This window comes from Heliangelus exortis, chromosome 27, assembly GCF_036169615.1.
Source record: "Heliangelus exortis chromosome 27, bHelExo1.hap1, whole genome shotgun sequence".
Classification (NCBI taxonomy): Eukaryota; Metazoa; Chordata; class Aves; order Apodiformes; family Trochilidae; genus Heliangelus; species Heliangelus exortis.
The window spans coordinates 3218921-3242828 of record NC_092448.1 but is presented as its reverse complement, the minus strand read 5'-3'; the positions used below and the strand labels follow the sequence as shown (position 1 = coordinate 3242828).

The 23908-nt window shown below is 69.1% G+C and overlaps 3 protein-coding genes across 9 annotated transcripts; all 3 read left to right on the top strand.

Annotated features, from left to right (window-relative positions):
* Nucleotides 1-267: 267 nt before the first annotated feature.
* Nucleotides 268-4179, top strand: FLAD1 (flavin adenine dinucleotide synthetase 1). 2 transcript variants are annotated; one of them, XM_071727061.1, is made up of 9 exons: nucleotides 268-441; nucleotides 605-1364; nucleotides 1760-1907; nucleotides 2071-2169; nucleotides 2241-2430; nucleotides 2761-2834; nucleotides 2913-3191; nucleotides 3517-3597; nucleotides 4056-4179. In XM_071727061.1, the coding sequence occupies exons 1-7, from the start codon at nucleotides 298-300 to the stop codon at nucleotides 3046-3048; spliced, it is 1551 nt and encodes a 516-aa protein (XP_071583162.1). In that variant the 5' UTR covers nucleotides 268-297; the 3' UTR covers nucleotides 3049-3191; nucleotides 3517-3597; nucleotides 4056-4179. The 2 variants fall into 2 exon arrangements, with proteins under 2 accessions (XP_071583162.1, XP_071583161.1); XM_071727060.1 differs by having other exon boundaries at nucleotides 2913-3597.
* A 634-nt stretch (nucleotides 4180-4813) lies between these two features.
* Nucleotides 4814-8663, top strand: LOC139787607 (mothers against decapentaplegic homolog 6-like). The gene is given in 6 exon segments (XM_071726840.1): nucleotides 4814-5087; nucleotides 5089-5203; nucleotides 5850-6260; nucleotides 6396-6509; nucleotides 7109-8240; nucleotides 8292-8663. Coding segments are annotated over 5 exon segments (1422 nt in total). The 5' UTR covers nucleotides 4814-4841; the 3' UTR covers nucleotides 7645-8240; nucleotides 8292-8663.
* Nucleotides 8664-10250: 1587 nt separating this feature from the next.
* On the top strand, nucleotides 10251-23342 carry ZBTB7B (zinc finger and BTB domain containing 7B). Of its 6 annotated transcripts, none has more exons than XM_071726835.1 (3): nucleotides 10251-10341; nucleotides 20142-21145; nucleotides 21751-23342. In XM_071726835.1, the coding sequence occupies exons 2-3, from the start codon at nucleotides 20151-20153 to the stop codon at nucleotides 22184-22186; spliced, it is 1431 nt and encodes a 476-aa protein (XP_071582936.1). In that variant the 5' UTR covers nucleotides 10251-10341; nucleotides 20142-20150; the 3' UTR covers nucleotides 22187-23342. The 6 variants fall into 6 exon arrangements, with proteins under 6 accessions (XP_071582936.1, XP_071582935.1, XP_071582939.1 ...); XM_071726834.1 differs by having other exon boundaries at nucleotides 10333-10457; XM_071726838.1 differs by lacking the exon at nucleotides 10251-10341 and adding an exon at nucleotides 10965-11097.
* Nucleotides 23343-23908: the final 566 nt, after the last annotated feature.

The window sequence follows — 23908 nt, the reverse complement described above, 5'->3', positions numbered from 1 at the left end:
GCCCTCTCCTCCCGGTAGCTCAGGGGCCTTCGGGTGCCTGGGGATGCGGGGGAGAAGGGAGGGGATACGCGGGAGAAGGGAGGGGGTGCGGCGCGGTGTTGAGCTCCGGTACCGGGCGGGTGGACCCATTGCCACGGGGGGGGGGAGCGGGTGTCACCCCCTCGCCGGCCGCGATGGTTCCGTCCCGGCGGGTCCCGCCCTCCAGCCAATCCGCGCTGTCCGCTCCTGCTGACGGACGTGCCGCTCAGCCAATGAGAGCGCGGGGCGGTTTCCCGGCAGTGCGGGCCGGTCGGGTCCATGCGGGTCGCGCTGCGGGGGGCGCTGCGGGCGGGCGGGGCCCTGCGCTCCGCCGCCCGCCCCATGGCGGCCTCCAGCCCCACCGAGGGCCGGGACTCCCCGGCCACCGCCGGGATCATCATCATCGGTGACGAGATCCTTAAGGTGAGGCCGGGCCCGCGAGGTGCCCGGAGGCTCCTCCGGGAGCTGGAGCGGGGGCGGCACCCGCAGCCTCCTCTGCGGGCCGGAGGCTCCTCCCGGGTCCTTCTCCGGGGAGCACGGGCCTGCTCCCGAGGTCCCGCCATCACGGGTGTCCCCGTCCCCCCAGGGCCACACGCAGGACACCAACTCCTACTTCATGTGTCGGCGGCTGCGTGACCTGGGCGTGCGGGTGGCCCGGGTGTCGGTGGTGCCCGACGAGGTGGAAGCCATCGCCAGCGAGGTGGCCGCCTTCGCCTCCCGCTTCACCTACGTCCTGACCTCGGGGGGCATCGGCCCCACGCACGACGACGTGACTTTTGAGGCGGTGGCTAAAGCTTTTGGGGAGAAGGTGACCCCCCACCCCGAGCTGGTGAGCCTGGTGCACCAATTCTTCGGCAAGACGGAGGCGCAGTGCCCCGAGATGAAGCTGGCTCGCGTCCCCGAGTCCTCCCGCCTCAACTACGGCACCGACGGGCGCACGGGTGGCACCTTCAAGTACCCCTTGGTCAGCGTCCGCAACGTCTACATCTTCCCGGGCATCCCGGCCCTGATGGAGCGTGCCCTGGACGGCCTCACCCACCTCTTCCGCAGCCAGCGGATCCGCTTCCATTCCCGCACCGTCTACGTCTCGGCCGACGAGATCCTCATCGCTCCCGCCTTGGACCAGGCCAACGCCGCCTTCCAGGGCCGGGTCAGCTTGGGTTCTTACCCAGACTGGGTCAACAACTACTACCGTGTGAAGCTGACATTGGACTCGGAGTCGGAGCAGGAGCTGGAGGATGCTTATCGCTTCCTGATGGAGAAGCTGCCCCCGGGAGTTGTCGTGCCCCTGGTGACCGACTGCGTCTCGCCGGCAGCCGCCCAGGTTTATGGCCTGGCTGAGTCAGGTACTGTGGGAGCAGAGCTGCAGTGGGGTTTGGTGATTCCCTGCTGCTCCGGAACAGACCCTGCAGCCCAGCAGGGTCAGGGCTGTGGGAAGCCCGGCTTGGGAGCGGAGTTGGGCTGTACTGGGGTCCTGGGAAGGTTTGAGGGGCTCTGAGGCTTTGCTGGCACTGCAGATTCATCCACCCAGAGACCTGTAACCCTGGCTAGGGATGGATAGTGCCAGGTTCCCAGAGCAGGGTGTGTGTTTGGGGCAGGATCCCTATCCCACCGGTGGCACAACCCTGAGCTGTGGTGTGTCTGGAGATGAGAGGTGCCTGGAGGGCAAAGCACCGCAGGCCCCGGGGCAGCACGGAGGCAGCGTGGCCCCGGGGTGGACACCAACCATCCCCTCCCACAGGCTCAGCCCTGGGGCAGAAGGTGGCAGCAGCTCTTCAGACCATCGAGGCAGCTCTGGACCGATACAGCCTGGCCCAGCTCTGCGTGGGCTTCAACGGGGGCAAGGACTGCACAGCTCTGCTGCACCTCGTCCACGCTGCTGTGGAGAGGTACCCGGCCCTGCATCTCCATCAGCCCTTCCCGGGGCAGGGATGAGGGGGTCCCGTTGGCCCCCCTGGGGCTCCAGGTGCCTCGCTCCGGGGGGAACAAGCAGCTTCCTGGGGTCCAGCTGGGGGGGGACTGGGCCCAGCTCTGCTCCGGGTCTCTCCCCAGGCGGTACCCGGCCGGGAGGGAGAAGCTGCAGGTGCTCTACATCCGCCTTGTCTCCCCTTTCCCTGAGATGGAGCAGTTCATCCAGACCACAGTCCAGAGGTAAGGCTGGGCCGGGGGGGCTCGGCAGAGTCTCCCCCAGCCCCGCAGGCAGCTGCCTCTTCCTTCCCCAGGTACCAGATCCGACTCTGCACGGTGGAAGGTTCCATGCGGGAGGCCCTGGGCCACCTGAAGGAGCAGGAGCCACAGCTGGAGGCTGTCCTGATGGGGACGCGTCGCACGGACCCCTACTCCCGCACCCTGACCCCCATGTGCCCCACAGACCCCGACTGGCCCTCCTACATGCGGGTCAACCCCTTGCTGGTACGTGGGTACCCCTGCTCTGGGGCTGTCCCTGCTCAGCAAAAGGGGGTTGGGAGCCAACACTAATCCCCCCAACCTTTAGGGGGCTTCCCCCCCATTCCCCCTGAGCAATTCCTGAGCCCCATTGCATGGCTGGGGGTGCCCCCCGGTGCTGTCATTCCCACCCACCAAGAACTTTTCCTGGGTTTGGGGAGGGATGGGGGTGCCCCAGGGACCAGCTTGCTCTGCTGTGTTCTATGATGGGGAGGGGGCTGTCCAGCCTGCTTTCCCTGACAGTGAGGGGGCAGCCCACCTCCCCCTGCAGCAATCCCTGCCCCGTTCCTCCTGCAGGACTGGACCTACCGGGACATCTGGGAGTTTCTGCGCCAGCTCTTTGTCCCTTACTGCATCCTCTATGACAAGGGGTGAGTGTCTGGTGCTGCCTTCCCCAGCCTGCTCGGGGCTGGGGGGTGCAGCCTGGCAGCCCCCTCCTCCCCCCACAGCTACACCTCTCTGGGGAGCACGGACAACACCCTGAAGAACCCAGCTCTGCGTTACACCGACGAGCGGGGCCGGGAGAGCTACCGGCCTGCCTACCAGCTGGAAAATGAGGAAGAGGAGCGCACATCCCGGCAGTGAAGGCCCAAAGGGAGGAGGGGCTGCTCTCTGGGAAGCTCCACAGCTGCCCCGCAGCGCTCGGGGTGACACTGAATAAAGCTGCTGTGCTCAGCCTGCCTCACGCGTGGCCGGACGCTGCTTTTGGGCCCCGCGGGGCTCTGGGGGTGAGGCCAAACAAAAGGGTTCTCCCCCCCCCTCCCCCCCCATTCCCCCCGCAGGGTTCCCTCCCCCTATTGTGGTGGCTTTTGAAGCCTGGAGAATGCAGCAGGTTCCAGCTCTTGCTGGGGAACCGGTGCTGTTCCCAGATCCCACTGCTCCCTCCTCAGCCATGCGTCCTCTCTGGACCGTGGCTGCGTGTCCCCCCGGTGCTGCTCGCCCACCCATGGCCCCCGGGGCTCTGCCTGTGCCCCCCAGCCCCTCGCTGGGGCTCCGCCTGGGCTCCTGGCTGCTGCGGCTGCTGCGGGAATGCGTTTACCTCCTGCTCTGCAGCTGGTGCATCCGGGAGCTGCTGGACTAGGGAAGGGCCACCCCAGGGCTGCGGGACCCCCCCCGGCACCCCCTGTGCCAGAGGTGAGCGCCCAACCCTCGACTGCCCCAGCCTGGCATTGTCCTGGGGAGTGAGGGGGAAAAGGGGGGGGTCTGGCTGTGGTGCCTGGGGGGTGATGGGGGCCTGGCTGCAGCGGTTGAGGGGTGACAGGGGTCCAGCCATGGGGTGACAAGGGCCTGGGGTGGCAATGGCACAGCTGTGGTGCTTGGTGGGGTGATGGAGGGCAGGGTAGGGAGGTTTTGGGAAGGGAGAGGAGGCAAGCTGTGAGGCCTGGGGGGGTGGGGGGGTGATGGGGTGACAAGGACTGGGCTGTGGTGCCCCTGGGGAGGGAGCTGGGGTGACAAGGACCAGGCTCTGGTGCCCCTGGGGAGGGTGCTGGGGTGACAAGGACCAGGCTGTGGTGCCCCTGGGGAGGGTGCTGGGGTGCAGCTGGGGTGCTGGTAAGGGGGTGCTCACCCCTTGTGTCTCTCTCCCCTCCCAGGACTGCTTGTCTTGTGCTGATGGAGCTGATGGACCCTCAGGACTCTCAGGACCACCTTCCAGCCCCCTCCACCTCCATTCCAACCCTAAAGACCCCCCAATAAACCTGCACAGTGCCTGACCCACTCGGTGTGTTTGGAGTGGCTCTGACAATGTGTCTCCCACCCCCTTAAACCTTCCAACTCTCACCCCACGAAGGACCCCAGCCCCCTCACGGCCAAGGGGCAGGAATGGGGGTCACAGCTCTGCCTGACCCTCATTGGGATTATCCCTGCCCCTAATTTAGTGACCATTTCCCTTGTCCCCAGTCCAGGCTCTTTCTTGCCCTGGCCAGCACCGATGGGAAGGGACCAGGAGCAAAATGTCCCCAAAGGGCCCGGTCTGGCTGGAGCTGCGGCAGAGGTGACAGCGGGTGGGACACACCGGGACATGGGGATGGCAGGGGGTCCCCTGGTAGCCCGAACTTTGCGGCCCGGTGCTTGGCCCCAGTGTGGGGGAAGCTCCGCATGTCCCAGCCTCGGCGGCAGCGCCTGGCGCCAGCGCGGCCGTCCTTATCTCGGCGGGAAGTCGGGAGCAGGAAGCCTGGCCCGGAGCGGGATAAGGGTCCCGTTTACATTAGCTGCTTTGTTGTGGAGCAGGCTCCCACCCTCACCCAGCGCCCACGGGGGGGTGGGAGGGGTGGGGGGGGCTCCAGAGTGAGCCGGAGTGGGGGGCAAAGACCCCTGCCCAGGGTGCCGAGAGTCAGGGGTCAGGTTGTAGTGGTGTGGCCAGGGTGGGGGCTGTCAGGATGATGCTTGGCTACCACACCCCAGGATCTCCTTGCCCAGCTCGGCTCCCGTGGCCGTGCAAGCAGCGTGATCCCCGGTGCCGTCGCGGCTCCCGGCTGCCCCGGTGGTGCCGGGCACCCTCGCCCACAGGAGCCCACCCATCCGGAACCTTCCTTGTCTTGGCCCCGCTGGTGGCTCAGCCCCGGGATGGGATGAGGCAAATCACAGAATTCCCCAAACGGGGAGGTCCGGGGGAGGGGAGAATCAGTCCCGGCACAGGAAAAGGTCCCGGCGGGAGGCGCGACGGGCAGAACGGTGCCGGCTGCCCCGACAGCTCGGCCCTGGGAGCTCCGGCTCCTCGCACTCAGCTCCGCTGCCCGCTGTGAGTGAGACCCCTCTGCAATGAGGGGGGGGGGGGTTGGGGGGGGCGGGGGGGGCCCCTTTCCTCACCACCTCGGCACGGGCAGGTTGGGTCTGGGCTGGTCACGTCTCTGTGACCTTGGGGACACCAATCCCCCTGCCTGGGGATCCTCACATCCTTTTGGGGATCCTCCCATCTTTTGGGGCTCCTCACATCCTTTTGGGGATCCTCACACCCTTTGGGGATCCTCAGATCTTTTGGGGTTCCTCACACCTTTTGGGGATCCTCAGATCTTTTAGGGATCCTCAGATCTTTTGGGGATTTTCCCATCTTTTTGGGGATCCTCCCATCTTTTGGGGATCCTCACATCCTTTTGGGGATCCTCACACCCTTTGGGGATCCTCAGATCTTTTGGGGATCCTCACACCTTTTGGGGATCCTCAGATTTTTTGGGGACCCTCAGATCTTTTAGGGATTCTCACATCTTTTGGGGACCCCCCCATCTTTTGGGGGTGGGGACACAGCCACGGGCAGCACCAAACTGGGCAGGGTGGCCTCACCAGGGCCCCACAGGCAAGGGGAGTGTGGGGGGGGTTGCTTCAGGTCCCCACTAGGGACCCCCACGGCCCCCTCAGGATATAGGGGAGTGACACCTGTCTCCTCACAGACTGTCCCCGCCATCACCCCATGTTCGGGTCCCGCCGGGCTGGGCTGGTGCGGCGGCTGTGGCGGCAGCGCTGCGTGGCCAACCCCGAGGATGGCCCCGGCACCTTGAAACCCGCAGCTCACGCCCTCTTCAAGAAGCTGAAGGACGAGGAACTGGAGCTGCTGGTGCAGGCGGTGGAGAGCCGGGGGGCCTGCGAGGCCGGCTGCGTCTGGGTGCCACGGGGGGAGCCCCGGGGGGCCAAGCAGGGGATGGCCCCCCAGGTCCTGCTCTGCCGCCTCTACCGCTGGCCCGACCTCCGCCAGCCCCACGAGCTCAAGCACCTCTGCTACTGCATGGGGGGCCGGGGGGGCTGCGGGGAGGCGGCCGTGCTCTGCTGCAACCCCCACCACTTCAGCCGCCTGGCTGCGCCCGGTGAGTGCCACCAGACCCCCACCCCCCCGTCTCTGCACCCAGCGGCTGCCTCAGGGCTCCAGGAGGGCTCTGGGGGGGTCTCTGGGCGTTGGGAGACGCATCCCGGCCTCTCATCCCCTTTTTTCCCCTTCCCAGAGACCCCACCACCCCCTTACTCAAAGGCAACCTGGAATCCCTCCTGGCCGGATGAACCCCAGCACCCCAAAACCCAGCTCCTGGAGTTCAGCTACAACGGCGGGGACTGGCGTGGTAAGGGGGTGCCCCGGGCAAAGGGGGTATCAGGCAGGGCTGGCCTCACTCCTCCCCCCCCCCCAACTGCTGGCTGGGGTACAGCAGTGTGGTGGACAAAGCCCCAAAACTGGGGGAGCAGAGCTGGCAGCCACCTCCGGTGGGACGGGCTCCAGCGCGGGACGAGGGGTTCCTGCTGGGGGACTGACCCCCCCCCACCGTGGCCCCTGTTATTTTTGGCGGCGCCGGGCTCCCCGCCGGAGGAAGCACTGCCCACGGGGACACTCACAATGTGCCTTGACGCACACGGCGTGGCTCCAGCCTGGCTGCTGGCCACCAGGCCACTGCCTGCTGGGGCCCCACCTTCCTCTGGAGTGGGGAGCCCCTCACCGCCATCCCGAGGGACAGTGGCAGGGGATGGCCTGGCCCTACAGACCTCCCGTGACTCACCCCCCACGCTGGATCCCGTGCCGGGACATCCCTGGGGTGCTGCATCCCGGGGGGGGGGGGGGGTCACAGCCCCCTGTTGCCCACCCGTCTCCCCCCCAGCCGCGTGGCTCGGTCGTGGCTGCCGTGGCTTTGCCGGTGGTGACAGCTCTGCTCTTTCCACCCCCCTCCAGACACCACCATCTCACGGAGTACCATTAAGGATGGCTACTGGTGCAAGCTGGCTTACTGGGAGCACCGGACACGAGTGGGCCGCCTCTACGCCGTGCACGAGGCGTCGGTGAACGTGTTCTGTGAGCTGCCACGGGGCAGCGGGTTCTGCCTGGGCCAGCTCCCCGCTGCCCACCGCAGCCGCGCCGTCCGGCGAGCGCGTGGCAAGATCGGGAGGGGGCTCCTGCTGAGCCGGGAGCCGGGGGGCGTCTGGGCCTACAATCGCAGCGAGCACCCCATCTTCGTCAGCTCACCCACCCTGGGCACCCCCAGCACCCGCGGGCTCACCGTCCTCAAGGTGCTGCCGGGCTACTCAGCCAAGGTGTTCGACTACGAGCGGGTTGGGGGTGCGGGAGGGGGGCGGCTCCCTGGAGAGGGTCCCTGTGACCCCCACAGCATCCGCATCAGCTTCGCCAAGGGCTGGGGGCCCTGCTACTCCCGGCAGTTCATCACCTCCTGCCCCTGCTGGCTTGAAGTGCTCCTCAACCGGCCACGCTGAGGGTTTGGGGGAGACCCCTGAGGTGGGTGCAAGGGGTCACAAGTTTGGGGTCATTCCACCGCTCCTCCAGTCTTCCAAGGATGCACTGCAGCAGGGCCAGCCTGGCCCAGGGGACCCTTGCTGGGACACCCCACCCCAGCCCCAGGGAGGGCCAGTGCCCCCCGTGCCTGGCTCACCACCCTGCCAGCACCCACTGCTGCCAGCCACGGGTCTCTCACTGACCCAGGGCACTATTTAATCTCTGTCACTCTTTTTATTATTATTTTTTTTTTAATTATTATTTTAAGGGTTAAATTTATTTTAATTTATCTTATTTTTGTAAAAAAGCAAAGCAGGAGGCAGGGACCTCCCCCCACACTCTAAGCGGCTGGTGCCAGGTCTGGGGTGGGCAGCCAGGACTGGTTGTACTGGAGCTGGAGGCCATGGGAGGGGTACGGAGCCTCAGAGGAGGAGGGGGCTGTGGGGCAGGGTGGGGAGGCAGGGGGCAACTGGGGTGAGCTGGAGTGAGGGGCAGGTGAGCACAGCTGGATGGTGTGGGGAAGGTGAGCACAGCTGGAGTGAGGGGGTAGCGAGCACAGCTGGATGGATGAAGACAGGTGAAAACAGCTGGAGTGGGGGGTAGTGAGCACAGCTGGAGTGAGGGACAGGCGAGCACAGCTGGAGTGAGGGGGTAGTGACCACATCTGGATGAGTGAGTGCAGGTGAGCACAGCTGGATGGATGAAGGCAGGTGAGCACAGCTGGATGAGTGAGTGCAGGTGAGCAGGACTGGAGCCAGGGGCAGGGGGCCCCCGCGTGTGTGTGCAGGGAATGGAGACACCCGTGGGGTGAATGTGGGGTACTGACCCACCCTGGGTGGATGCTGGCGCGGGACCCACTGGGAGCTGAGCTCGGGTCCGGGCCAGGCAACTCCTGGGCACACGCAGCTTTTGGGGTACCCGGGTTCCCCCCCCCCCTCCGTGTGTCCCGTGTGTAACCCTAATAAACGGTGCCCGCGGCCCCGGTGCCGCCGTGTCCCCACGCTGTCGCGCAGTGCCCTCTGCAGGCGGCCGCGCCCGGCCCGCCGTGACCGCCCGGTCCTTCCTGCCACGCCGCCGTCCCCGGCCGAGACGGGCCCGGCGGACCCCCCCAGCCCCCCCCGGCCCCGGCCCCGCGGGCAGGAGGTGAGCGCGGCCGCGCCGTCGGAGTGGAGCGGGCGGGCGGTACCGGGGGCGCAGCCGCGGGCACCGGGAGCGCTCCGGTACCGGCACGGACTACGGGGAGCAGCGGCCCGGAGTGGGGGGGGGTGGGCGGCGGGGCCGGTGCTCAAGAGGGGGGAGGGTTTCCGGGGGTTGAGCAGCAGCGGTGGCACGGGGGGATTTTGCGCGGATCCCACCCCCCCTTCCCTTCTCGGTGCTGCGGGAGCCCTGGGCCCGGCGGGTCGGACTCCGCCGGATGGGGGTGGGGAGGGGGCGACCGGACGGACAGAAGGCGGGGATGCAGGTGCACGGACAGACGGACGGAGGTGACGGAGACACTTGGGGGGGGGCAGGTAGTCGGGGGGAACAGGGGAAGCGGGGCCCGGGGCAGAGCGGGGTGGGCGCAGCGGCAGGTGCCCGGTGCCGGTTCCCGGGGTCCCAGCGCTGGAGCGGTGCCCCCCGGCCCGGCCCGGCTGACATAACGTCTGCGCGGGGCCGTGTTTGCCTTGGCAGTCCCCGGCGGCTCCTCACACTTTCCGCCAGCGCCGGGCAGCGACCGGGCTCTGAGTCAGGGCCGGGGAGAGGGGGAGGCCCAGGGGGGGGCCGGGGTGAGGCGAGGTGAGCGCCGGGCCCGCCGCTGCCTCCCGGGGGCCGGCGGCGGCCAAACAGGTTGCGCGGGGTCCCCGCCCAGGCACCTGCGGAGGGGCCGCGCCGGGGGGGCCGGCGCGCCCTGACCCAGCGCCGGCGGCAGCAAGAGGGGGGGGGGGGGGAAAGCTGCCCGGCCGCGCCCCGCCGCCAGACCATCCGTCCCCTCCCCCCGTGCCCGCTCCTCCATTCCCCGGGCCCCGGTTCTCCGCCGTCCCTGTGCCCGCTCCTCCATCTCCCCCTCCCGGTCCTCATTTCTTCTCCCCTCCTCTCGCCATCCCCGTGCCCGGCTCTGCGTTTCCCCCGTGCCCGGTTCTTAGTGCCCCGTTCTCCATCTCTCCGGTTTCCCGGTTGCCCGCCCCTCCGTGCCCGCGGGGCGGAGCGGAGCGGGGTTGGGGGGGCGGCCCTGGGGTTCAGCGGCTGCAGCGGGCGGGGCGCGATCGGCGCCTGGCACCGGGCGAGGCACCGGCGGGGCCGCACCGACACCCCTCCCCTACGACCCCCGCCAACCCTCCCAGCCCCGCGGTCGCTCCCAGCGCGGCTCCGGTAACCGCCGTCGTCCCGCGCCTCTGACTCAGCTCTTCTCCCCCCCACCGCACCCCCCCAGTCCCGGGGGGGCCCCGCATGGCCCCCGCCCTCCCATGGGGGGGGTGTGGCGGGGCTGATGGGCGGGCCCCCCCGCCAATAGGAGGCCGGACCGCCGGCGCGCAGCCCAATGAGCGGGGAGGGGGCGGGCGCTTCCTGGAGCCCCGGCGGCGGCCGTGGCGCCGGGGGGGTCCGGGGGGGGGGGCGGGCGGGGCGCGGCGGCGGCAGGTGAAGGCGGAGGCGGGGCCGAAGCCCCGGGACCGGCCCCGGAGCTCGGGCGGGGCGCGCAGGTGAGCGGCGGCGGGTGGGAGCGGACGGACCCACCGACAGGGTCTGTAACGCAGGGATCGACCGACCGACCGGTACCGGTACCGGTGCGGCGACGGCTTTTGAAGTCCGGTTAGCGGTGAGTGGCGTGGATCCGGGATGCTGTTGGGTACCGGTGACGGGGAGGCACTCTGATCGTTCCCGCTTGCCGCCGGTACCCGGTGTACTCCGGTGGGCTGTGGGGGGCTGGTCACCCCTGGGCTGTTCCCGGTCCCTCCGGTGGCTCTCGATGCCGCTGCCAAGCCTCCGAACAGGGTCCGGTTGCGGTGCCGGGGTCCCCTTTCGGCTCATCCCTCGGGTGCCGAGTGCTGCTGCCATCCCTGGGTGCGCGGGGCAGGGACCACCGCAGCTCGGCACCGGTACCGATAGAGGGGGGGGGAGCAGAGAGCGGGGGTCCCCGTGTCCCGGCCACCGTGCCATGCCGCTGACCGCCTGGGCCTGGCATGCTGCTGGCGAGGGTCAGGGGGTGCCCACCAGGCCTGGCGCCTCGGTAGCACCGGCCAAGCAGGGGTGGACTCTGCCCTGCGCACACCCAGCCCCGCTGTACCTGTACCCCCCCGGCTGTCTGCCCCCAGCGGCTGTTTGCCCGGGGTGGGGTGCGGTATTTACCCTTCTGCCGCGGCCCACGCCACAGCAGAGCCACCGTCTTGGGCCGCGGCCGCCCTTGACCTGAGGTTGCTTTTGCCGGGGAGTGGACGCGGTGCCGGGTTTGACGTGGGGTGAGTCGCCTTGTGCCTCAGTTTCCCCTGCCTGGCTGCCGGTGCCCCGGGGAGCGGGCTGGGGTCTCCCGGTGATGGCGAGGGTACGGGGGCAGCCGCCGGTGACTCGAGGCCGCGGTGCCGGGTGCGGAACGAGGGGCCGGGTTCAGGAACTCGAAGCCGGGTGGGTGCGAGGAGAAGGGGAAGCCGTGGGGCAGGGGAGGAGGGTGGGGGGCAGCGGGGCCGGGCTGGGGGTGCCGTCGCCTGGCATGAGGGTGCAGGGGGTCATGCGTGGGTGAATCACCCGAGCACGGGGACGTAACCAGTGGGTGGGGTGGGGTCATCAGTGGTATGTCCGGGGGACCCTTCAAGGCCACCCGCCTGGCCGGGCCCCCACCCCCCCTCCCCGGCAGCCCCGAGGCCGTGGCAGCGCGGCTCTGCCAGCTGGTGCCGTGCACCCTCGGTGCACACGTGGCACGAGCGCGACGGGCCTGAGCAGGGTCGGGGGGGGGGGGTGGGCAGTGGGTGCAGGGAAGGACACGGGGACAGCGTGACCCCCCCGTACCCCAGCCTTTGAGGGGTGGCCGCTGCCCCCCACGCGTGCCGAGAGGGAACTTCTCCTTCGGGGCGGGCTGCGGATGATGAAACCACCGAGAAATCTCTCTGCTGGCAGCTCGCGGGCCGCTGGCGGGAGCCCCCGGGAGCCCGCGCTCCCCCTGCTCCGCCGCCGCCTTCCCATAGTAACCCAACCGCGGGGGGGGAGGGAGGGGGGAGGACGCTTCGTTTAGGGGGGGGGGAGGGTTGGCGCCCGCCTGGCTCCCCACAGCAGCCCCGATGTCCCCGCCGTGTCCCGGGAGCCGAGTGTGTGTGTCCACACCCCAGGCAGCCCCGGGGCGGCTGCAGGACCCGGCAAGGGGCTGGGCTGAGACCCGTCAAACTCGCTTCATGCCAGGGAGGTGACGCTTGGGTGGCCGCACAGGGGAGGTGGCCGTGCCCCGGTGCCGCAGCTGGTGACCTTCAGCGGGTCCGGCGGGGATGGGGGGCCGGTTGGCGTGGCCCCCCGTGCGGCGGGTGCCCGGTGGCCCCCAGAGCCGGTGGCGTGACACGAGGGGACCGTGGGCAGGCAGGGGGGGACCGGCCTGTGGTGGGGGAAAATGAAAGCAGGTGATGCGGAAGGAGAAGTAGGTCAGGCGAGCGCTGGCCTCTCCCGGCAGCCTTGGCTGCGCCGCCTGCTCCACTCTGCCCCGCTGTGTCCCCATGGCCGGCGGCCGGAGGGGATGGTGAGTAGGGGGTCCCCACCTCTGGGTGCCGGGTGGGGTGGGTGCCACGCGCTGCCCACCCCAGGTGCTGGCTGGGGAGCGTGGCCAGGCTGGCAGCTGGCACGCAGCGGGCACGGCAGCGCCCGGGCAGTTTTGCTCCAGTTCCCTCCTGCGGGGATCCCCAGGGACGTGGGGCTGGGGGCCACGGGGGGAGGGGGAGCGGGCAGGAGGATGCTCCGCTTCTGGCTTGCTCTGGGGAGCAGAAGGGGATTCCCGTCCTGCTGACATGCTGGGGACATCCCGGTGGGGCTCAGGAGGCTCAGGGACAGCCCGTCACGCTGCGGTGGGGGGTCCAGAGCTGCCTGCCCCCCGCTCCACTCCACCGCGGGCTGTGTGGGGTCATCGTCCTCCCCAGGACACTGGCTGGGGTCTGGCACCTGTGGGTCGGGGAGGCTGTGGCGGGCACGGCCCCGCTGGCAGCGCTACGTGGGCTTGGGGGGGATTAGAGCTGCCTGCCCCCTCCTTCCCTCCCCCGGGATCAGCCGTGGGCAGCGGGGAGCTGGCAGCAGGCAGCTGCCGTGGGGGCGGAAGCCGGGCTATTTCGGGGGGTGTGGAGGGGGGGCCGTGGGCTGGCACTGTCCTTGCCGGGTGACCCCACTGGGACCAGCACCGCCCCGGTGCCGGGATGGAGTGTCAGGGCCTGTCCCGGGGTGGTGCTCAGTCCCTGGGGTGCTGTGAGGACAGTGACATCACAGGAAGGAGGAGATGCCACCAGCCTGGGGGCTCCTGGCACACTGCAGTGGGACCGAGGGGGCTGGCCGCCCTCCAAGGGGCTCCCATGACTGTGCTGCGGGCGAGTGGCACCGGGACCGGCTCACCCTGGGGCTGCTGAGCAGGACCGGGTGGGAGAGCAGCATCCTGCTGCCACCAGCACCCTGTGCCCAGCACCGACAGCCAGCCAGGACTTGCTCCATCCCCTGGTCCAGGCTGAGCTGTGTGAGCCAGGCTGCAGTGGGATACTCAGCTCTGCCGAGTCCCTCTTGGTGCTGGCAGGGCTGGTCTGGGCCACCTGCTGTCCGAGTGTCACCTGCCCTCACCACAGCTTTGTCCCCCCCACCACGGGTGGGCTTCGTGTCCTGCTGGGAGGATCAAACGTGGGGTTTGCTGTTGACTGTTTCCTTCCTCCCCTCTCCCTGAGTTCCATTTTAGCAACCCTTTCCGTCCTTCCTTCCCTCTCTCCCTCTGCCAGGGTGACACTCCTGGGCCACCCTGGAAGGGAGCAGCTGGGGACAGACCGTGTCCGGCCTTGCGTGGCCTGTCCCTGATGCTGAGGTTGGTGACACTGGCAGCAGGGAGCCCGAGGTTGACCCGCAGAGGCCACACATCCTCAGTCCCATCTCTACTGGTGATCGGGTGGCCGTGGGGTCCCCCTGTCCTGGCAGGTCCAGGTCTCCTGCGTTGGGATGTGGGGATGCCCATGGCTGTGGTGCCCATCGTGACATCGGGAGAAGGACTGGAGCCAGAATGCTTCCAGAGGCCGTCCTGGCTCTGTCCCATCACTGGGGACACTGGTCAAGGGGACAGGGCCAAGGCAAGGGCGGAGCATGGAGGAGACTGGATGAAGTTCAGCTCATCCTCTACCGCTCTACCGCCCGCTCCCTGCTGGGTGGGCACGGCACCCACGGTGCCCCCTGGGGTTGGTGTTGCACTGGGTGGTTGTGACACCCCCTTCCCAGAGTGGGGGGTGCCCTTGGTGACTCACCTCCCCCCCAGCCACCATCAGGAGCCCTGAGTCAGGGCTGCATGCCCATGCCATGCCGTGCCCGTGCCGTGCCCCTCCCTGCCCGCCTCGCCCACCTTATCTCCCGCCCTTAGCACCTGGCACACCTGGGCCAGGGGGGGCTGGCGCCATTCCCCTCCTTTATGGGGAGCAAAGGGCAGGCAGAGGGTTGGCAGCCAGTCCCTCCTTCACCTCTGGGGACACTGGCCCGGGGACATAATCCCCCTCACGGCCATCGAGCTGACCCACGGTGGCCTGGCCGGCTCCTGCCCGGCACGCGGTCCCCGGTGATGGATGCGGTGCCAGGGCAAGATGCTGGCACAGCCACTGCCCCTCTGCCCACCCGCCCGGGCTCTTGCACAACTTAGATCTTTCCACCAACCTTGCCCAGGCTGGAGGCCCCGTCCCTGCCTGGTTCTTCCCCTTTTTTACTCGGCATTATCTGCAGCCTGGCCGGGGCTGTGCCAGGGGGATGTGGTGGGGTGGGCAGCCCCTCTGCAGCCCCCCTGGCATGGCCCTGGCCAGGCTGGTGGTGTGGGCGTCCAGGGCGGGTGCTGGGTGCTGGTGGTGGGGTGTGGGGAGCTCTCCCCAGCCTGCTAATTAATTGCTGTTTAGCTGGGGATGTAGAAGGTGTAATTACAAGGGGGGGGGGGGACACACACACTGCATGAAGCTGCACCCAGGGGGGCTACATATCCCGTGGGGCTGGAGGGGACCAAGTGATGGGATTCGGCTGGTCCCCAAATCATCACATCCCCCCCGTGGGACCATCAGCAGTGTTGGGGGGGATGGCTGCGGGGCAGGCCATGGCACGCCGTGCCGAGCCCAACCCTGCGGTGGCTCCCGCCGAGCGCAGGCGCCCTCCTGGCTCGACCGATGCCAACCAGGACTAGTGGCCAGTGGCCAGCACCCAGCGCCCTGCCCTGAGGTGGTGGGAGGGTGAGGGCCCGGCAGACACCTTGGCACAGGGGGGCTGGGGTGGGAGGGGGGGGTGAGGGGGGGATGCTGGTGGCGATGCTGGTGGCGAGGAGGGGATGTTGGTGGTGAGGAGGGCATGCCCGCAGCACGGGGCACCCAGCACCGGGAATTTCCCTCGGCAGGAGGGGTCCAGAGGGTACCCCCAGCCCCGTCCTGGCTTGGCATCCCACGGCACGGCACCGTCGACCAAGGGTTAATGCCGTGTGTGTTCTGGGAAGCGGGGCTGGGAGGTGCAGTGACCTGGGGTGTGGGCGTCGACTCCTTTTGAGGTGGGATCCTGTGCTCAAGTGCAGTGGGGAGCGGGGCCAAGTTCACACACAGCACCCTCAGCCTTCCCCTCCCCACCGCCAGCCCGGCCGCGGCGCAGCGCTGGGACACACCGGGACAGGCGCCAGGTGAGCCCCGTGCCCACCCTGCCACCACCGGCCATGGCGGCCGAGAAGGTGCCGGGGAGGTAGGGACCTCGGGTGGGAACACCGGGCATGGCAGCTCCGGCACCCACCAGGATGCCGGTGTCACCGGGCCCCGCAGCACCCTCGGGACGGGCTCCGAGGTGTGGGTCACCGTGGCCTGGCAGAGCAGGGCCCGTAGTCGTGGTGGCAACGCTGGCCCTGGTGGTTTTGGCAACGGGAGGGGGTGCGATGCCAGCACGGGGCCCGTGCGGGGCTCGTCCCCGCCGCAGGTGCCGGGGTTGGCACCGGGGAGGCCGCTGGTTCCGAAGCTGCCGCGGGGCTGCCTGTGCCAGGCCTCTGGCCTGGTTGTACCCTGGGGGCCGTGCTGGGCGGTCATGGCCAGACATGGGGGGAGCCCCTCAGAGCCCCTTTCCCGGTGCTGATGGCCGCCGTGCCTTGGCCGTGGCAGAGGGCCCTTCCCACGCTGTGCCAGGAGACCGGGAACGAGCCCGGTGACACCGCGGGTGTGCGATGGCATTTGGGGGGCGGGTGGTGCCACGGGGCTGGTGCCATGGGGCTCGCCCAGCTCCATGGCTTGTGGGGGGGGGGTGTCTGTTTATGCTCTTCTCTCTTCAAACCATTTCCTCTCTCACTGCTCACTGCTTTCTTCGTTTCTTCTTCTTTCAAAGAGTGGGAACAGCTTTTCCCGACCACCTCCCCCCAGCGCTGGGACCCCTGGCACTGCCAGGCTTTAGTGCCATCAGCCTGGCCAGACCTTGGCCCCCACCACCCTTCCCACTGGGTGTGCAGAGAGGGGGTTGCACAGCCCCCCCCACCCTGCAGTCCTGCCACCCCCCACCCCATGGCCATGCCACCCCCAAACCCCACAGGCCTTCCAGCCCCTGAAACCCTGCAGCCATTCTCCCCCTCAGTCCAGCAGCCCTGCCATCCCCACAGCCGTGTCACCCCCCTGCCCCACAGCCCTGTCACCCCCCTGCCCCACAGCCCTGCCACCCTCCTGCACCGTGGCAGCGGGCACCCAAATCAATGCTGCTCCCTACCAGCTTCAGGCGAGGTGAGAAGTGGGTGGGGGGATGCCCGGCCTGGATGCCTGGGTCCTCTTCCCGTCTCCCCATGGGTGAGGGGCCCCAGTGGGGCCAGGGGTGGGGGGGGTTGGCCCCACACTCCCCTTCCTGGGTGACTCATCCGCCCCAGCAGGGCTGTGAAGTCCCTCGACAGCGTTTGTGACCGAAAGCAGCAGCGCTTGGCAGTGATCCAGGGTGAGGGGCAGGGTCCTCACTCAGGGACCCCCCCCCACCCCATCCCTTTCTTCCCCTTGGAGGGCCCCCCCAAGGCGCCCCTCCCACCCCTCCATCTCTCCTCATCCCCGGGCTGGTGGCTGGCACCAGCTGGCACCGTGCCCACATACTATCCCCTTGGTGACATGGGACGAAGCCAGGCCCAACAAAGGGGGGGTGCCACGGGGATGGACCCCCACCCCGCCGCTTGCGGCTGCGTTGGGGTGGCCGTAGCCCCAGGGGGTGTGGGTGGGGGTGGCAGGTGACCGGGGGCTGGCAGTAGTTGTGCCAGGCTGGCGGTGGGATGTCAGGGTGACCGGGCAGCCATTGTTCCCGCTGCCTCCCGCCCTGGCGTGGGAGCTGGCTCAGCGTGGGGGGTGACCCCCCCCTCCCCCCTTTCCCCAGCTCTGCAGCCGAAACGGGCCCGGCTGCCGGCATTGACGTAACCGAGAAAGCTCCGGTGCGGCGGGGGCATCGCCGGCATCCCCCTCCTCAGCCTGTGCAACCCTCAGCGTCACCCGGGGCGCCAGCCGGTGACAACCGAGGGGCTGGGGGTGTCTCTGTCCCCTTCACACCTCGTCCCCCCTGGTTTCCTTATCTCCGCTGCCATCTCCTCGACGGCAGCACCCGCTCGGCATGTGACTGCTCCAGCGGGGAGGATGCGCGGGGGGGGGGGGGTGGGTGGGAGGAGGTGGGGGTTGGGGGGGTGGGGGGGCAGGAGCCGTGACAGGCGGTTTGGGGCGATGGAAAATCCCCCGCCCTGCACCCTTGTCCGCAGGCATCCGGCCCCGTGCCTCTTCCCGGGGGTCCCGGCCCCTCGGCTGGGCTGAGCTGTGTCCCTGATGGGGAACTCTGCGCTGTGGTGAGGCTGGGGGCTGTGCCTGCTCCTCAGAGCCCCCCCGGCACCCACTGGGTATACTGGGGCCTCGAATACTCTGCTGGGCCCTGGTGCAGGAGCCCCCACATGCTGGCACGCGCAGTGGGTGCCAGCGCTGGCCCTGCCTGCAGCAGGAGCCCTGCCAGGGTGTCTCCAGGTGCCACGGGTACCGCAGGACATGGGGGGCCGTCCTCCTGCCATCCGGTGTGCCCGGGCAAAGCGCTGCGGGACCCCCGTGCCACTCACTCCGGGACCACCGCTCGTGACACCTGGCAGGTCCGCAGGGCTCCGGGGTGCCCTCAGCAGGCACCGTGTCCCTGTCACCCCCCCTGACCGCTGCACGGGGCACTCGCCTCCCCTAATCCTGCCCCTGCGGCTAATCCTGCCTAATCCAACCGGGGGCTGTCGCTGCCTGTTGGCTCCCGGGGCCCTGATGGTTTAATCGCCCCTAATCCCCTCGCCCCCGCCCCGGTGGGCAGCGGGGACCCCAGCCCGGGCGGGTTCCTGCCAAGGGGCGGCACGAACGGGCGCTCGGCGCCAGCATCTCGGGCAGTCGGCACTGCCCGGCTCCCAGTTTCAGGGGCGGCTGCTGCCTGCCCTGCCGGTCGGGCCTGCTCGGCAGCGCCGGGGCGGCTCCGCAGTTGCTCCGGGGCCGTTCCCAGCCGCCTGCCGAGGCAGCCCCACGCTGGCGGCCGCCCAAGCGCAGGGAGCGGCCGGCGCGGGGATGGGCTCCCTGTGCCGGGGGCCGCCGGCCGCGCCGCCCCTCCACGGGCAAGAGGGGGCACGTCCCCCGCCCCGCCGACGGCACCGCGCGGCTTGGCACGGCGTGGCAAGGCTCGGCCTGGATGGGGCTGGTGGGGCTCGGCGCGGCCCGGTGCAGCTTGGCGATGGCCGGTGTGGGATGCTGCCACCTGCCACGGCTCGGTTTGGCTCGGCGCGGCCCGGTGCCGCTCGGCGATGGCCGGTGCCACGCGCTGCCACCCGCCGTGGCTTGCTCAGCTCTGTCCGGCACCACGTGCCACGGCTTGGTGCGGCCCAGTGTGGCACGGCGTGGCTCTGGCAGCACGGAGAGCCTGGATGTGGCGGTGCCGTGTGCCCCCCACTGCCTTCCCCAGTGTCACCCAGCAGCCCTGGTGTCACCCGGCAGCGTGGGACGTGACAATACCCAGGAGGGTATCGCCCGGGGCTGGGCGGGGGTTTGCAGGCACTGGAGCTGCTGCTGCTGCTTGTGCCCTGCCTGCGGGTCTGGAGGGCAGCGAGCTCCCTTTTCCCACAGGCTCCATCACCTGCCCACACCGGCTCAGCGGAGTGTCCCCGTGCAGCACCGTGGGGACGCCGGGTGCCAGCGCCAGCGGTGCTGTTTGGCTGAGGCCAAGCCCTGCCAACCGCAGCGTGGGAAAGGCCGGGCTGGCGCGGGCAGGGCTGGGCTGGGCCAGGAGCTGCCCCAGGCTGGGGCAAAGCGGGTGGGAGGGGGCCAGGCCCCACCGGGAGCGGGGGCAGGAGCCGGCGGCGCGGGCGCTGATCCTAATCTGCAGTGGCAGGAAGCGTGGCCCCCGTTCCCAGCCCGGCCGAGCTTCGTGGGGCGGCCTCGGGGCCCCTCTTCCCAGCACTCGCCTCCCACCCGTGCCCGCCGCCGGCGAGGCCCACGTTCCCAGGACAGGGCTGCCGGGAGCCGTGCCGGGGGGCTGGAGGGGTGGGTGGGCTGGGGCAGGAAGCGCTGCCGTGTCTCGGTGCCGTTCAAAGGTACCGTGCTGAGATTTCCCCCCTTTGCTGTGGTGGGGCGGGCAGGCAGGTGCCGGTGGCAGAGGAAGCGTGGGGGACTGCGGCGTGGGGGGGGGAACTGCCACCTGCCAACCTCGGCAGAGGGTTGTGGGGGGCTGAGGGCAGGCTCCGAGCCCCCAACCTGCCCCACTTTGGTGTCCCACTGAAACCCCGGTCCCTGGTGCCACTAAGCCCCATGGAGTGGAGGTTCCTCACAGCTCTGGCCTCGTGGCAGAGTTGGTGGTGTTGGAGTAGAGGGTCTGGAGCAGCTCTGCTCTGGAAATGGGATGAGGGAGCGGGGGGGCTTCAGCCCTGGAGGAGAGGAGGCTGCAATGGGGTGAGCTTGGAGCACCTTCCAGTGCCCAGAAGGGCTCCAGGAAAGCTGGGGACAAGGGCCTGGAGGGATGGGACAAGAGGGAAGGGTTTCCATCTGCAAGAGGTGAAACGAGAGGAGATGTGAGGGGGAAATTTTTTGGTGTGAGGGTGCTGAGCCCCTGGCCCAGGTTGCGCCCAGAAGCTGTGGCTGCCCCGTCCCTGGCAGTGTTGAAGGTTGGATGGGATTTGGAGCAACCTGGACTGGTGGGAGGTGTCCCTGCCAATGGGTGGGACTGGATGTGCTTAAAGGTCCCTTCCAACACAAACCAGTCTGGGATTCTATGCCTGCACTGAGGCGTCTCCTCCCAGAACTGGTTCCCATGCCGGGCCCTGTCCTTCCTGCAGGTGAGGACCATGGCCAGCCCGGAGGACGACCTCATTGGCATCCCCTTCCCCGAGCACAGCAGCGAGCTTCTGAGCTGCCTGAACGAGCAGCGGCAGCTGGGGCTGCTCTGCGATGTCACCATCAAGACGCAAGGGCTGGAGTATCGCACCCACCGCGCCGTCCTGGCCGCCTCCAGCCGCTACTTCAAGAAGCTTTTTGCCGGGCCTGGTCCGGGCCAGGAGGTCTGCGAGCTGGACTTTGTGGGGCCGGAGGCTTTGGGGGCTTTGCTGGAGTTTGCCTACACGGCCACGTTGACCATCAGCAGCGCCAACATGGGCGAGGTGCTGCGGGCAGCGAGGCTGCTGGAGATCCCCTGCGTCATCGCCGCCTGCGTCGAGATCCTGCAGGGCAGCGGCATGGAGGCTCCCGGCCCCGACGACGGCGACTGCGAACGCGCCCGCCGCTACCTGGAGGCTTTCGCCACGCTCCCCGAGGGCGAAGCCCCTGCCCCACCGCCCCCGCGACCCGCTGCCCGCCGCAGCAAGAAAACCCGCAAGTTCCTGCAAGCCCGCGGCGCCCGGCTCAACAACCACGCCGAGGAGTCCCCCGCCCCGGCCGAGGGCTGCGACAGCCCCCCGCCGCCCCCCCTGCCGCCCTCGCCCCCCCTGCCCGAGGGGCTGCCCCTGCCCTACGACAGCTTCGAGCTGCCCGAGGAGGAGGAGCTGCCCCCGCACCCCTTCCCCTTCCCCTACCAGCCCCCCCTGTCCCCCGAGGAGGGCGACGAGGATGAGGACGCCATCGACCCCGACCTGATGGCGTACCTGAGCTCGCTGCACCACGAGTCGCTGGCGCCGGGGCTGGATTCGCCCGACAAGCTGGTGCGCAAACGCCGCTCGCAGATGCCCCAGGAGTGCCCCGTCTGCCACAAGGTCATCCACGGCGCCGGCAAACTGCCCCGCCACATGCGCACCCACACCGGCGAGAAGCCCTTCGCCTGCCAGGTCTGCGGGGTCCGCTTCACACGGTGAGCGCTGCCGGCAGAACCCCTGCCCAACGGGACCCCCCTGCCCTCCCCGGCAGGGCCTGGTTGCAGCTCCGCTGGTGTGGGGCAGCTCCGTGGGGTTTTCTGCACCCCATAAGCGTTGCTTGGAGGGAGCCCCCCCCGACCACCAGCACCCACCACAACCCCCTTGCTGGCACCTGGCTGCATCCTGGTGCAGCAGGATATGGGGACCCTCTGCCAGGACACGGTTTCCTGCCCTGCCAGAGCCCCCAGACCCCTGTGCCCTGCAGTGTCCCTGCCCCCCACCCCTACCCTGTATACCCCCCATCTCTGCCACCTATGCCTTACATCCCTGCCACGCATCCCTTCCCCACACCTCTGCTCCACGTGCCCCACATCCCTTCCCCCACATGCCCCACATCTTTGCTCCGTCTACCCCACGTCCCTCTCCTATATGCCCCACTTCCCTACCCCAGATCCCCGCCCCATATACCACTCATCCCTTCCCCATCTGCCCCACCGCCCCGCCCCACAGTCCTGCTGCAAGGCCGCCACCTCCGTGGGGGGATGCCACCCACCCCATCTCAACACCCCCTCCCGTCCTCTTCCCATCCTCCCCCCCCCAGGAACGACAAGCTGAAGATCCACATGCGGAAACACACGGGTGAGCGGCCCTACTCCTGCCCGCACTGCAGCGCCCGCTTCCTGCACAGCTACGACCTGAAGAACCACCTGCACCTGCACACGGGTGCCCGCCCCTACGAGTGCTACCTCTGCCACAAGGCCTTTGCCAAGGACGACCACCTCCAGCGGCACCTCAAGGGCCAGAACTGCCTGGAGGTGCGAACCCGACGCCGCCGCCGCGACGAAGCCCCCGCGCCGCCCCCCGCCGCCCCCAGCCTTGACCTCTCCAACGGGCGCCTGGAGGGGCTGCGCCTCTCCCTCGCCCGCTTTTGGGGGCCGGGGCAGCCCGAGGAAGAGGAAGAAGAGCCCGAGGGGGAGGAAGGGTCACAACCAGACGTCGTGGTGAAGATGGAGACCGTGAAGGTGGAGACGGCGTAGGGGTTGCCGCCACGGCGGGGCCGGGCCCGGCCGGGGGGGTGGGTCTGGTCCCGTTCTGGCCCTGTCACGGTTCGTTCCCAGTTATGCAAAGGGGGAAACGCCCCCCTGGCCGATTTGCACAATGGGGTGGAGGGGGTCCCCACCACCCCCCACCGTGCCCGGACCCCCTTGATGCATCTTGGCCCCCTTGATGTGTCCGGGCCATCCCCCCCCCCCCCGTGCCTGGACCCCCTCAATGCATCAGGACCCCCATGACATGTCTGGGCACCCCCCACCGTGCCCAGATCCCCCCTGGAATATCCAGGCAGTGGAGTCCCAGCAGGGGGGGGCAGGGGGAAGCAGGACCGGGGTGTCCCCCCCCGAAACCCCCTGTGGATGCCCCCCCCTCCAAAGGGGTTGGGGCCAGGCGAGGGTGCCCACGGACCGAGCCCCCCCGGCAATCGAGGGCTCCCTGGTTGCCGGGGGGGGGGGGATGTCCGCCACCCCGTGCTGTACATAGCTTGTCCCCCCCCCTCCCCGCCCCGAGCAGCCCCCCCCCCGGCGAGCCCCCCTCGCCCCTGCACTCCCGGCTGCTTTCTCTTGGTTGCACTATTCGGGTGAGCCCCGACCCTACCCCCCCCCCCCTCAGCCCCCCAGGCCCTGTGGGACCCCCCCCTCCCCAGGGTGGCCAGGCCCCAGCGGTCACCCCTCTGCCCTTTGCACATGCCCCCCCCCAAGGGCGCAGCCCCCCCCTCCCTCGGGGGTTGGGGGGGAGCAGGGGACCGGCACTATTTGCCTAAAATAAGAGTTTATCTATATTTAAAAGATTATGTAATATATTCCCCCCCTGGCCCCCCCACTGCTGCCCGCCAGCGCTCCCCGGCCCTCCTCTCCCCCCCCCGACCTCTGTCCCTTGCTGTGGGGTGCCAGGAGGGGTGATGGGGAGGGGGGGGCTCGGCTCCCCTCGTGGCTTTAAAGTGCCTTATGGTGAACTTGAACTTTTCGGCTACTTGAACCTCTCTGGTGTCAGGAACCAAACAAATAATCGGCGGGCGGCGCCTCCCCCAGTATCCCTCCCCCCTTCACCGCCCCGCCGGGTCCCTCTGTCCGTCTGTCTGTCTGTCTGTGTTTGTTTTTTTAAACGAAGGCTGCTTGGTAATAAACGGAGAAGCAGGGACCCCCCCCGTTCCCGGCTGTCTGTCTGTCTGCCCCGTGCCCTCTCTGGAGCAGCTCTGCTCAGGTCTTTGGGGACCGAATGGGGCTGGAGACACTGTGGGGCTGGGGCCAGCAATAGGGACAGGGCTGGGGACACCGTGAGATGGGGATTAGGGAGCCATGGGGCTGGGGGCACTGCAAGGCTGGGGACAGGGACACTGTGGAGCTGGGGGCACCGTGAGGATGGAGATGGGGGCACCATGGGGCTGGGGAGAGGAGCATCGAGAGGCTGGAGGCACTGTGTGGCTGGAGATAGAGGCACTGTGGGGACAGGGACAAGTTTGGGGGTGCCATGTGTCCTGGGGAACCACAGGGACACCACAGGTATGGGGACGGGGGCATCGAGGGGATGGGGACACCAAGGGATGGAGACAGGGGTTCTGGGGGCACTGTGGGCATGGCCATGGGGGGCATGGTAAGGCTGGAGGCACCACAAGGACAGGGTGGGGGTCACCGTGAGGTTGGGACCACCAGCAGGATGCAGCCGCCTCCAGGACCGGGTGTTTTATTCCCCAGCACCACCCCCCA

Coding starts and splice junctions, on each gene's coding strand:
- ZBTB7B (XM_071726833.1), top strand. CDS start 12,231: ATGAAAGCAGGTGATGCGGAAGGAGAAGTAGGTCAGGCGAGCGCTGGC. Junction 12,357..20,141: donor GCCGGCGGCCGGAGGGGATG/GTGAGTAGGGGG, acceptor TCCTTCCTGCAG/GTGAGGACCATGGCCAGCCC. Junction 21,146..21,750: donor TGCGGGGTCCGCTTCACACG/GTGAGCGCTGCC, acceptor TCCCCCCCCCAG/GAACGACAAGCTGAAGATCC.
- FLAD1 (XM_071727061.1), top strand. CDS start 298: ATGCGGGTCGCGCTGCGGGGGGCGCTGCGGGCGGGCGGGGCCCTGCGC. Junction 442..604: donor TCGGTGACGAGATCCTTAAG/GTGAGGCCGGGC, acceptor CCGTCCCCCCAG/GGCCACACGCAGGACACCAA. Junction 1,908..2,070: donor GTCCACGCTGCTGTGGAGAG/GTACCCGGCCCT, acceptor GTCTCTCCCCAG/GCGGTACCCGGCCGGGAGGG.